Source organism: Amblyraja radiata, chromosome 39 (genome assembly GCF_010909765.2).
Source record: "Amblyraja radiata isolate CabotCenter1 chromosome 39, sAmbRad1.1.pri, whole genome shotgun sequence".
Taxonomy (NCBI): Eukaryota; Metazoa; Chordata; class Chondrichthyes; order Rajiformes; family Rajidae; genus Amblyraja; species Amblyraja radiata.
The window spans coordinates 17,418,799-17,432,527 of NC_045994.1; the positions used below are offsets into that span (position 1 = coordinate 17,418,799).

The following is a 13,729-nucleotide window of genomic DNA, read 5'->3' on the forward strand; positions in this document are numbered from 1 at the left end:
GGTCCTTCGGCCCAATTTGCCCACGCCGACCAAGATGCTCCTTCTACTCTAGTTCCACCTATCTGCTTTTGGCCCAAAATCTTTCTAAATCTTTCTTATCTACGACGGGTCCAAAAAGGTCGATGAGGGCAGGGCTATAGATGTCAGGCCAGGTGGGCTGCGGAATGGTTGATGGAATTTAATACAGAGAATTGTGAGGTGGTGCATTTTGGGATGTCTAACATGGGCAGGACCTACACAGAGAATGGTGGGGTTCTGTGGAGTGTTGTAGAAAAGAGGGATCTAGGATTTCAGGTGCATGGTTTCTTGAAGGTGGAGTCGCAGGTAGGTCGGGTGGTCAAAAAGGCTTTTGGCACATTGGCCTTCATCAGTCAGAATATTGAGTACAGAAGTTGGGAGGTAATATTGCAGTTGTATAAGACATTGGTGAGACCGCATTTAGAATATTGTGTTCAGTTCTGGGCACCATGCTATAGAAAAGATGTTGTCAAGCTGGAAAGGGTACAGAGAGGATTTCCCAAGGATGTTGCCAGGGCCAGAGGGTGTGAACTATTGGGAGAGGTTGAGTAGGCTGGGATTCTATTCCTTGGAGCGCAGGAGGATGAGGGGTGATCTTATAGAGGTGTATAAAAGCATGAGAGGCATAGATCGGGTAGACGCACAGAGTCTCTTGCCCAGAGTAGGTGAATCGAGGACCAGAGGACATAGGTTTAAGGTGAAAGGGAACCAATTTAATAGGAATCTGATGGATAACCTTTGTATGGAACAAGCTGCCAGAGGAAGTAGGAGGGATATGGTCCAAATGCGGGCAGGTGGGACTAGTGTAGCTGGGACATGTTGGCCGGTGTGGGCAGGTTGGACCAAAGGGCATGTTTCCACACTGTATCACATCATGACTCTATAAGCACCATCAGAAGAGAGTGCACGAGATGCACTACATTTCAACGGCTTTTAGATTCAATCTATATAATTCCACTTTAGTTAACATTATACACGTTGTTTAAACTATAATTCTGTGTATTTCAGTGTAGAATTGCAGAGGCTTGCAATCCAGTCTAAGTGATCTAATGAAGGTGAAGTGTACTTGAAATGTGTAAGTACTTTCGTCGTACCTCAGCAAAGCATATTTGTTCTTGAATATTCTTGTTCCTTAATTCACAGGTCAGGGGTCATCACATCACTAAACTTGATCCACTTGGCATTAATATAGTAGATTTTGATGAGTCTCGTACTGCTTTTCCTGTTGGCACCTCCAACCTTGGTGAGATGTTTTAAAATTATGAATCTTTTTGAAAATATGTAAATTGTTCATTTTCCTCCCTTCCCCCTCTCTTCCCCCTCTTCTCCGTTTTCTTCCCCTCCCTCTCCCCTTCCTCATTTTCTAGATCCGAGGACATCATGTTGCACAGCTGGACCCTTTAGGAATTCTGGATGCGGACCTGGAAGCGTCCGTTCCAGCTAACCTAGCCACTTCCTCAAACGGACTTGGTGAGGGCTATCGAATGGATGGCATCCCTCTGTTTGAGCACCTGTCTAGTTTTTTTTTCACCCTAGAGTTTGGGCTTTCAGTTTTGGGCTGTGAAAGTTGCATGAAGCTCTGGACTCTCTCGTCACTTGTTCTGTAAGCTGGCTCTGATTCCAAAATGTTGACTTCTGCAGGCTGTACATTGAACAAAGGCAACGCCTAGGTGGGGCCCTGCAACAAAGTGCTTTGTCCAAACAATATCCCTGGCTTCCCATGACCTGTTTGCCCTCAAAAATATGCATATTGTTTGCCCCCCTCTTAGATATAAATGATTCTCTTCTGCTGCACAATACTTCTGAACCTCATTCCAAGATCTGCTGCCTCTCTTGACTCACACTGGCACAATTACACAATACAATTTATTTGTCACTTGAACCTCATAGAGGCTCAAATTAAATGTTGTTTTTGCAGTCATACACACATGAAAAAAAAGACCCAAGACACATCACAATTTACACGACATCCATCACAGCGCATCTCCTCCTCGCTGTGATGGAGGGCAAAAAAACTTATCTCTCCCCTGCAATTAGCCATGATAATCAGCACTGGAGGAGATAATGAAGCCTCTTCATCTCTGCTGCAGTTGCATATGTGTTAACTTCCACAACATTTTTTGTTATTTGGTTTTGTATCAAATGCAAATTTAAATTTGACTCCAGTCTTTGCCGCACTGTTAAAGGTGCTGGGTTGTTACTAGAGTCCTGGCAAGCCCAGATAATATACTTCTGAAGCTTTCCTCCTGCTAGCTACTCTCAACCACTTTGGTGAATCTGAAGCATTTGGAACCAGGTGCAACTGAGTCTGTCACCAACATGGATGCATGTTCTTTCTCACAGAGACTCCACATCACTTCTTTCTGTTCCTGCTGCAACTTCCTTGACTAATTTGATACTACTACTTTCTTCTTTGGCCCTGTTTGATAGTGGGCAGAGCTAGTTTATGCTCTAATTTGCACAGTTTCTGAGACAGTGTCCTGCCTAGGTGATCTTGAATATGCCTGAAGTTAATGTTAGCTGTTATTGGCTGGTGTCACCTTGATACTTTGTACGGGTGGAATCTCAAAAACGTCAAAGCAGCGTACAGAAATAACTTTCCAAACATTTCAAAATGTGGCTGTGGTAATGTTTTCCTTAACTTTTCTGTGGCACTCTTAATCCTGGAATGATTTCATTTTAACCCACATGTTAGTTTGAATCTGCGCACTAATCACTTAATGGCCATTAACTGTAGAGGTGAGATTATTTCTGCTGATTTTGCTTTCTCTCAATGTCAAACGGATGCTTTGTCGTGTAAACACATTGTTCAATTGGTTGCCATTGACACGCATCAAGAGGAACAGGTTGCTTTGTGTCCTTTATCTGCTTTTGGGACCTGGATACTATTATAAGGATTGGTTTGTTCAGTACTTTCAATTGCCCATTTCAATATTCTTTTAATCCTCCTGAACACAGGCCTGCTTCCTATCATAACCAAGGTCAACATTGTTGAAGAACGTGTTAACCATTAGCTGTTCTGTTGCCCAGAAATGAGTTGGGAAGGTAGAAAAACTAGACACAATGCTGGAGTAACTCAGTGGGATAAGCAGCATCTCTGGAGAGATGGAATGGGTAACGTTTCGGGTCAAGACTAGACTTCTTCAGACTAGTCAGGGAGGGGAAACTAGAGATGATGAAGAGAGATAAAGAACAATGAATAAAAGATATACAAACAAATAACGATGATAAAGGAAACAGGCCGTTGTGAGCCGTTTGTTGGTTGAAAACGAAAGGCTGGTGCGACTTGGGTGGGGGAGGGGATGGAGAGAGAGGGAATGCCGGGGTTATTTGAAGTTAGATACATCAATATTCATACCGCTGGGGTGTAAGATGCCCAAGCAAAATATTAGATGCTGTTCCTCCAATTTGCATTTCGTCTCACTCTGACAATGGAGGAGACCTAGGACAGAAAGGTCTCGGATGGGGAATTAAAGTGTCCAGCAACCGGGAGATCAGGTAGGTCCAGGCGGACTGAGCAAATGTGTTCATCGTAAACGATCGCCCAGGTGGATGGTGAAACTATAGTGACAATACATTGCTCAGCCGATCTTGTACGAACCGGGACCAAGTCTGCATTCTGCAACTCAAGCTGGAGGCCAGTTTGACTTTATGTTCTTGATCAGCCCATTAAACAATGGACTTCCCTGGGCGGATATGCTGCAGGTGTGAGTACCACAGAGATGGTCTCTTTCCTACTGGTATCTAACCGTTACAGCCAAGCCAAACATGGTTGGGTGGAAGAGCAATTAGAGTGCAGCTTTACAAGTTCCAAGACGGCTCTAATGAACTGGTTAAAGAGCATCATTGGCAGGGGTTTGGGAGAAGGCATACGGTGCCTGTAAAGCTGCAACGTACGGAAATCATTGTTCAGACGCATAATACAAACAAACAAACAAACAAGGAACTGCAGATGCTGGTTTACACAGAGTGCTGGAGTAACTCAGCAGGTCAGGCAGCATCTCTGGAGATCATGGATTAGTGACGTTTCAGGTTGGGACCCTTCCTTAGATTGATGTAGCGCCTGAACCCGAAACGCCACTTGTCCATGTTCACCAGAGATGCTGCCTGACCCGCCGAGTTACTCCAGCACTTTGTGTCATCTTTTATTAACAAATAAACATTCTTAACCCTTCCTTTTTTGGTGATTTCTGGGGAAAACATTTATTTACTAAAGGTCAATAGGGACTCGCGTAATTCCAAAGTCCTAAAGTCCCTTTCCTTCATTTTGTGTTACCATTGACAAATCTTGATTTTTAAGACTAGCCTCAGAAGTGAGGCTAGTGTTATACTCTGCAGTGTTATACATTGTCATTTGGCCCTCTGCTCTTTTAAAGAGGCACCGTTAGTTTTCTGCCTTACTCTTTCCCCTTAGCCTAACATTTTTTCCAAGAATTTAATTACTGAATTTGCTTCACACTCTTAGGAAGTGCAGGTTGCCTGTCATCTTGAATATCCTCTGTCTCTGGAAACTCTTTTCCATCATTGACTTCCACAGAATCGTTTGAGTTTTTTTTAAATGTTTCAGGGTATTCTGAAAGGGATATGAATGATGCTATATGAATAGCACTCTTTATAAAGCCCATATTTTGTTACCAGAGTCTTTGTCAATGACAATATCCCTGTATAGGACTGCCATTACAATCTGCAATGTACAAGTCCTGTAGAATACTTTGGACATTTTGCTATATTTAGCAGGCTAATTGTTGCTGCTCTGGGGAGAATGATTCTGGTCGTCCTTCAAGAAAGACATCCAGTTCCTTTTTCACAAGTCTCTACCAAACGAGTTCTCCTCAGTTCAAGGTCATTTAGAGAAGGGCAATGAGTGCTGACATTGCTAACAACATCCACTTTCCATTCATTATTATTAATAACAATAATACCAAGTTCTCTGGTCTCTCTGTGTAAATTGAAGGCTTTTATTCTGATGTCATCTTAATAAATCTCTGCATTCTCTAGACGTCTTGACGGCATTCGAAAAATGCAGTGACTGGATTTGGCTGTAGTACTTCAGCTAAGAACAAATCAGTGTTTTGTAAAACTTCCTTCTTTTTGTGCTACCCCCCCCACCCCCCCTCTGTTTACAAAACTAAGGATCCTTTTTTTAAAAAAAGCCGGATTCTTGAGCTATTCTGCCCCCTCAAATGTACACGTAATTCCAGATCTCTCTTCTAGCGTCCATTTTAAAGTTGCGTCGCTTTGTTTATGTTGCACATAGTAATTCTTTCCACAAAAAAGAGAATAATTTCATTTTAAATTTGGCACAGCAGATCTGCTCATTTCATCAGCAGATCCTCCTGACACCCGACACTGCATTTGAGATTCATGTAACCTGCATATTAGAAGCGATGCTCTACACATCCATTATAGACACAAAAAGCTGGAGTAACTCTGCGGGTCATGCAGCATCTCTGGGGAAAAGGAATGGGTGATGTTTCTTCAGTTTAAAGAAGAGCCTCGACCCTAAACATCACCCGTTCCTTTTCTCCACTTTGCTGCCTGTCCCGCTGAGTTACTCCAGCTTTTTGTGCCTATCTTCGGTTTAAACGAACATCTGCAGTTCCTTCCTACACATTTCGTCTGCATATCCATTGCAGGATCATTGACGTATTATGAAGGGAAACATTCACTTCTGGGGAACAACACTGCACCCTTCCAACTGGTCTGAAACAAAATCCTTTCACCAATGCACTCTTAATGTAATTTAGTATTAACCTTCTAGCTGTCCTTTTAATCCTATGGGTTTCAAGACTGCTAGAAAGTCAATTTTATGGTAACCTTTGAATATCCTTGTACAACAGTTATACCACCCTAGTTTCCTCTGTTACTTGATGAACTTTAACTAAAATAGTCAGGCACTGTTTGCTGTTAACAATCTGTTCTTTTTTTCCCCCCATAATAATATTGCAATGTTTTTTTTTAATGGGAGTGTAAATTTTAAATGTCTTCAGTCCTTTGTCAACTTGAAGATTTTGATAAGAGCTCCTACAATTTTCATCCTTGCATTTCTCAGCAAATAAAAATATATCCAGTTAAACCCAGCAGTCTTTAAACTTGAAGCATTGCAAACCATTTAATGGCCCCCTATTCCAATTCTCTACTATCCCCTCTCTTGCAGTAAATGTTAGCACCTTTTATTGAAGATGTGCAATAATTGATATTTAACACCTCAGATGTTCCCTGTTACAGTCACACCCGTACACACAGTACACTCCCAAGCCCTAATCTTCCCAAGCTAATCTTGTACATTTTTGTCTTCATTTTGTTTTTCAGATCTCACTTGTACATTTTCAAATTTATCTTTGTTCTTGCGTTAATATATCTAACATATGCCAAAGTTCCTATCATTTTTTAATTATCTTATTTTATCCAAAGTGTTTTCAGTTTACGATAGTTAAAACTGCAGTTTTTGTACAAAGCAATGCAGATTATAATTGTTTTAATAAAACAATGTACATCGTTTCCTGGAAGGTCATTGTACACAGTACTAGAAATAATGGCCACAGCATTCAACTGAAACTTTTTGGATCTTTGGAGATGATTCAATACTGTTTGTGATTATTAAGCAAATAATCTTTTGCCAAAGGAGGAGAGATACTAAGCCTTGGTTTGCCTGGCCACCTGGCTAGTCTTTAAACCTCAAAATTGTTCCATGTCCTGTCCTGAATCAACAGCTTATTGGCTCTTAATCTGTTGCCGGCCCTGCTTTGTTTTGGCCTTTTCTTACCTCCACTTCCCTCCCCGTTCAGTCTGCAGAAGGATTCAGACCCCAAATGTCACCCACCCTTTTTCTCCAGCGATGCTGCCTGTCCCGCTAAATTACTCCAGCTTTTTGTCTGTCTGTCTGTCTGCGGTTTAAACCAGCATCTGCAGTTCCTCCCTGCACGCTTTGTGTCTATCTTCAGCTTATTGGCAATCCATCTTTCTGTCGTTTGTGGCATGCTCTCTTGTGTGAAATAGTTGGCAACTTTGCCTATATCCACATAATGACACCACTTCAAAAGTAACTCATTGTGTATGGCACACTTTGAAATAGTTCAGAGGTACCTGATAAGTGTATAAGTGTGGTTGCTTGGTTGTATTGGTTCCAAGTTGAAACAGGAATGGAGTGATGATCAGTGTGAACTGTGTAGCCTTTCAGAGAGCAGAGGTGATGTGCTGTGGCAATGGGCTGCTGTCCTTGTCCACGTATTTTACCGGGGAAGAACAATGGTGTGAGGGAACTGCCATGGGGGTGGAAGAGAACAATAGGAGGAGCTGGCGTGCTTTGTCGACACCGTGGGTGGCAGGCATTAATATACATTGGGTATGCAAGCAAAGAATCTCCCTGTGCCTTGTCACATGTGACAATAAAGTATTCCGTTCCATTTGCAACCGCTGCTGCTGCATTTGCAGTAATGTTTTAACTGGATGTTGAGCCAGTCCTGTCCTTGTGGAGTCCTGGCACGTTCCAGGCCTGCTGCATGTCACAGTAGTAGACTATGTCCTTGGCCTGCACTCCATTGGCAGTGTTTGTGTTTAGTCTTTTTTCAGATATCAGGGCAAAATAACACAATACATAAAAGTTGCTGAATAGACTGATTACAGAACACCAAATAGTTTTTTTTTTTGCTTCTTGCAGCTATTGATAATGCTCTGGAATTTCTAGAAGAGCATATTTTGAAACATTGCCTATTTCCTTCGCTCCATAGATGCTGCTGCACCCGCTGAGTTTCTCCAGCTTTTTTGTCTACCTTCGATTTTCCAGCATCTGCAGTTCCTTCTTAAATATTTTGAAACAAGCCTGGTTTGTTTTATTGCTTCCGTCTCTGAGGCTGTTGTCATCAGACAACCTCGATACAGCCTATTTTGTCGATCATCATGAATGGAATCAAACTATTATAGCACCCGTAGAGACTGTTTGGTCCTTTATGTCTGTGTCAACTCTTTGAGTAATCCAGTCAGTTCTCTCTTTCCTCTTCCCCCTCAGTACAGCAGTACTTTATTTTAAAGTTTAGAGAGATGCAGCAGATCCACACCTACCATCGATCACCCATTCACACTAGCTCTAATGGTATCTCACTTTTTGCACACTAGGGATTATTAACCTCCAAACCCGCATGTCTTTGGGATGTGGGAGGAAACCAGAGCACCAGGAGGAAACCCTTGTTCAAACCCTATTCCAATTTTTCAAATTTGTTCTTGAATTAATTTCTCCAACAACTTCTCCGATTCTATATTTTTTCTTCGATAGCACCTTCCATGATCCTGCAATCTCCCAAGTCTTCTGCAGGCTATGAAATATTTTGGAAGTGGATTCACTGATTGGATTTTTGCGTAAATCTAGCATTGTTTAATACTTCTCAGTGTTTCTACTGTCAAGCATCCAAACTCTTTATTATGAAGAGGTCAATCATCTTGTGAATTTCACTTGTAGCTTGGGAGAACGACAGACATATTTTCCCTTCCTAAAAGGAGTTTTGTCCCATTTCTAGTTAAACGTGAATGAGGAATTGCGCGTTTAGTTTAGAGTCGATGCATTCTACAGTTTTCATGTCCTTTACTGCAGCACAAGGGAGAAATGGAAAGTCTTCTTGTTTCTCGTGGTTCCTGCTACAATTCACGTGGTTTCTGGCAGTGGACTGTACCTGTGGCAGCAGAGCCTATATTTGGCACATCTTTTTGGGTCTTGTTTCCCAGGCATGGGTAAATAACCAGCCCATTTTTTAATCGCATCTTAAAACTATTCGGACTGCCGGAGTGGCATATCCATCACTTGGCCATTTATCACCATCTTATTGCAAGAAGCTGCAATATTTGGCTTTTATCAAATCTTGCTTCATTGCTTTCACAATCTGGGGTAACTGTTTAGCTCCCTGACCCGTTAGACTTAGAGTTCTTTCATGTGGACTCTCAGAGATAGAATTCGATTAGTTTTTCTCTTTATTCATGAAATTAATTTTTTATGTGCATAGGGGAAAAATAGCTTCTGGTGGTGGTTAAAGAATTGTTGAGTGGTGTTTGCCATCTGCCACACTAAATATGACTGATTTATCTCACAGATTAGGATTGATTATAAATTAACCTGCTATTTGACAAATGCAACAATGACAAACTGCACAGAGACTTCAGGTGGAAAGAAGCCTTTCTCTAATCTCAATCTGCCAGAGATTATTGCTATGGTAACCAGTGGGTTTGGTTAATATTTTTCCCTGTAACCTGGCCGAGCAGCTGATGTTCCCACATCCTAGCTTCTATCTACATTTTTTTTTTTTAGCTTCACCTGGTTATAAAATGGATGGCAGTAAAGGTGGGATGTTCTATTCCTACTCTGTGGTTGGATTGTAAAGCTTTAAACCCCCAATGCCTGACGTACTTGAGTGGAGGGTTACTGTGAACCATGCTTTTTGGATGTTTAGAGGCTGATAATTTGGATACTAATCTGTGACTGTGCGAGTAGCAAACTTCGTTCTCATCCATGACGCACCAAAACCTGTGCCCTAGAACATTGTCGTGTGTTAGAACGCATGATCCATTTCTTCAAAATCGCTTTCATTTAATTTCATTCTATTTTATGCTGCATTATTAATGCTGTTTGATGCAGTTGAGACCCAAACAGTGATCAGCATCTGAATCTATACTGAAAGTATATTTTAAAAAACTGTGTAATTAATGATGTTTAGAAATTGTAATTGTTAAAATTCCAATTTATTTCTCCAATGTCAGCGAATGCGATCATCCATTAATAGAGTAGGAATCATTTGCATTTTCCATGACGTACATTTGACCAACCCACAGGATGGTGGATGTTTCTGAAGGATCAGTTGAAACTATGCCAATGCTAAGATTGAAATCGAACTCATTGAGCTCTGGGCATTTTTAAGTTGCTAAATTTGATACGTTTTTTTTTTTTTTAAACATTCAATTTTCTTAAGCATTGTGGGCTTACAATTAAAAGCATTATTCTATAATAATTTGGTCTTGAACTCAAAAGCTTGATAGAGCGAGCCCAATTTGCCAACTGAATCATTATTACCATGTTCCCAAAGTAGATTAAACAAGGCAACGCATACAGGTCGCAAAATATGTGTTCTTTGCCTTGAGAGCCATGCCCCTTACATTTCCAAAATGAATGATCAGAGTTGCCAACCCCCGAATACCCCTAAAGTTATTTTACTTTTATTTTAGTATTTTGCTGTTGATCCTTTGGTGTGTTTACATTGCATCAGCAATCATGAAATCGCAACTAATTACATTTGTCTTGCCAAAGGCTTAATTGCAATTATTCAAATAATCTTTGATCTTTTGCTTGTGACACTTTCTTATACTGTTTCTTTTTAAACTAACTGTTTTGCTCGCTGTTCTGTTTTGTCTGTTTCTTGCAATCCTACCCATAGACATCGCAGTCTGCAAGGAGCGTCTGAAAAAGTTGACGGTAGGAGGTAGGCAGATGCTGGTGGTCTCGATCTTCAGCCAGTTATACTTTTGTTTTTCAGCTTTCTAAATCTTTTTTTTTTGAGTAAGACCTGTGTTGTGCGGTGGGAGGGCAGTAGTTGTGTTCAAAATCATTTGGAGTTTCCCGGGATCTGTTGATCTAAATGTACATAAATCTGATTTCAAAATCATTGATGTCATGTTAAGGTTGGAGGCTTTTGGTAACATGTTAACCTCTGCCAGGAATTTGCTTGGGTCTTCATCCCCCTTTGGTGGGGGGAGGGGAATGAGCTGCATTTTCTTTAAAAAACTAATTTGCTCTTTTATGTTAAATAGAGACAAAGTCACTGTAAAAAAAGATTGATCTAAATACTCAAAATACACAAACTAAAAGGGAAAAACAATCTGTAGGAGCATTTGTCATTCTTACTCCAACAAATCTTTGTGTCCACGGTACAGATGTTTCTTCAGGACCCTGTACAATGCAACAGTACATCTTGACACTTGTACTCAAATCCTTCTCGTAAATAAAGACCAACTTACAATTGTCGTGTAAAGATACCCAGGTCTTTCTGAGCATCTTTGAACCTTGCCATTTAAAATATACTCGGCTATTATAAATGTTGTCTCCCAAAGTAGATGACTGCCTGCATTGTATCTTTGTATCCCTTCTTCCATGTCCTCACCCACTCATTAAACCAGTCCATATCCCCATGAACCATATCAACATGCTTCCCGCCACCTATCCTGGCACTGATCTTTTTTATCAGTAAACTTGCACTCCTTGCATTTAGTTTCTTTGTCCAATTTGATGATCTGGATTATAAGCATCTCATGCCCCAACACTGATTCTTGCCAGTCATCTTCCCAAGCTGAAAATGACATGTTTATTTGTCAGTTACCCAATTCTCAGTCCTGTCCATGGCCTCTAAATTGGATTAATGGCATCTTGCCTGGCACCTGAAAGTCCAAATATATCACAGCCACTGATTTCCTCCCCCTCTACAACCTCAAAAAAAAAAGATTTGTTGGGAACATGATTCTCTTTCATAAATCTATACCTGACCCTGTTATTATTTTCAATGTGTCTGGGGAACCATGTCCTTAATGAACTGGAGCTGAAAACATCACCCATTCCTTCTCTCCAGAGAAGCTGCCTGTCCTGCTGAGTTACTCCAGCATGTTGTGTCTATCTTGAGCATTGCTGATATTGGGTGAATTAGTCTGTATTCCCTCTTTTTCTTTCCTTAAATTAGGTTACACCTGCTCCCCAGGTGTGGGAACCATCCAAGAATTAGTACAATGTTTGCAAGATAACAACCAGTACATCCACTAACACCACAATAACTTTCACCATGTGCGCTGCATGTCACCAGGCCCTGGGGATTTTATTTTCTCGACTTCCATGAAGTTCTCCAATCGTTTGTCATCTAATGTGAACTCACCATTTATCCCACACTCATAGTTTTCCACTAACTCCAAGAGGTTCACTGAATCTTTTTCATAACAGCAAACACTCAAAAGTATTTAATGTCCCACTCCCTAATATAATTTCTGCTGCCTCAAAAGTGTTGGAATACACCTTGAATTCTCCAATTAAACAAATTACAATGTGGCTGCGAAATTGTGGCTGTGCCTCCTGAAATCTTTCAGAAATTATGATGACCACCCTTCTGTGAAAATTGGATATGTTTGATCATGTAACGAGAGCACCTTGATAAGCATAGCGTGCCATGCAAGGCTGTACACCAGAGATGGAGAATAATGTGCGCATGGTGTAACACTAATTAACAATTGCTATCAACGCAATTTGCAGTGAAGACTATAAACAAGCATGTACTATACTTAAAATAATTCTTTCTCTCTCAGCTCCCAAGTGGTCATTTGGTTATCCGTTTCCATAACTTTCATAATACTTTAGTTTGGGGATTTGCATAAGTTCTGTGTTTTTTAAAGCTCCAAAGAACACCAATCAAATAGTACAGTGGCTGGCAAAAAGTGGGCAAATTCTCATCCGTATCATGACATCTCTGACTTGCAATCAATTACATTATGTTTTGTTAATTAAATTCTTCCATTTGACATTAGGTTATTGAAAATTCATTGAGATGATAAATGTATAGTACAAATTATTGTTTGTAACCAATTATCAGAAGTGTAAGCACTGAGTTAGATTAGATGGAGTGGAAAGACAAATTTGTTGTCAGAACATTACATTATTTGCAGAAGTGTCTCGATACAATTTTCCATAACATGCCTATGAAATGCCTCGACAATTGTAAATATGCTGAGTCCAGCACTTTACGTGGAGGGAGTATAACGTGATGGCCCTTTTGAGTTTGATTCCAAGAATATGTTTTCCAAAGCAAATAGTTTTCCATTCCCCCAAAAGGTGTTCATTTTTGCTCAGAGGCAGTGGTGAAATCCCTTCAAATAGCCTGTGATTTGTTGCATCTGTTTATTTCTGATGTCTTGATGTTAATCCCGAGTCAGTAAGATTGTTTCATCAAGTTCGGTTTCTCTGCCCATCAACTTATGAAACAACTATCTTCCGCCTTTTAAATCCCACATTTTCTTGCAAACCCTGTTGATCCGATTTGGAATCCCAACATATGCTGATTAAGAAATGTATTTCTGGTTAACTGCAAGGATTGCAAGGAGGCTGTTTGGCCCATAAAACCTATGCTGGCTATCAGAGTTATCTCATCAGTCCCAATCCCCCATTGACCAATTCTCTCTCACGTACCCATTACCTTTACACTAGCTCCTCCACCACCCACTTACATTAAGGCTATTTCACAGTCACCAATTAACTTGCCAGCCAATATGTCTTTGGGCAGTGGGAGGAAACTGGTATACCCAAGAGAAACCAATAGGGTCACAAGGGGAAAGGATACCAGCTCATAAACAGCACCTGAGGTCAGGAACGAACATGGGGCACTGGAGTCGAGGCATGAGAAACGGGTCTGGAAATCAAATCCCTGGTTCTGAGAATCTGACATAAAAGCAGCAAATGCTGGCCACACTCAGCAAGTCCGGCAGCATCAGTGTCATCGATACTATTTTAGGTCAAGGACTCTTGGAAGGGACTTAGACCTGAAACATCAACTTTGCTCTTTCCCCATGGGCTGGTTGGCCTGCTGCGTTTTCAGCATTTTGTTTTTGCTTTAACTTAAGGCAAAGACCTGATTGGCATTCATGCGACATGATATATATTCTCCCAGGACTTGATTTTTTCTGACAATTTTAATAATTTGTC

At 40.8% G+C, this 13,729-nt stretch overlaps 1 protein-coding gene across 4 annotated transcripts in view; it reads left to right on the top strand.

Moving 5' to 3' along the window:
- ogdh (oxoglutarate dehydrogenase) overlaps window positions 1-13,729 on the top strand; it is a 67,820-nt gene that overhangs the window by 23,710 nt on the left and 30,381 nt on the right. The window contains exons 4-5 of one of the 4 annotated variants that reach the window (XM_033014114.1): window positions 1,162-1,261; window positions 10,434-10,478. In XM_033014114.1, the coding sequence (XP_032870005.1) occupies window positions 1,162-1,261; window positions 10,434-10,478 (145 nt within the window). Of the gene's footprint in view, window positions 1-1,161; window positions 1,262-1,385; window positions 1,489-10,433; window positions 10,479-13,729 lie in introns of all 4 variants that reach the window. The other 3 variants (XM_033014112.1, XM_033014115.1, XM_033014113.1) reach the window with 3 other exon arrangements.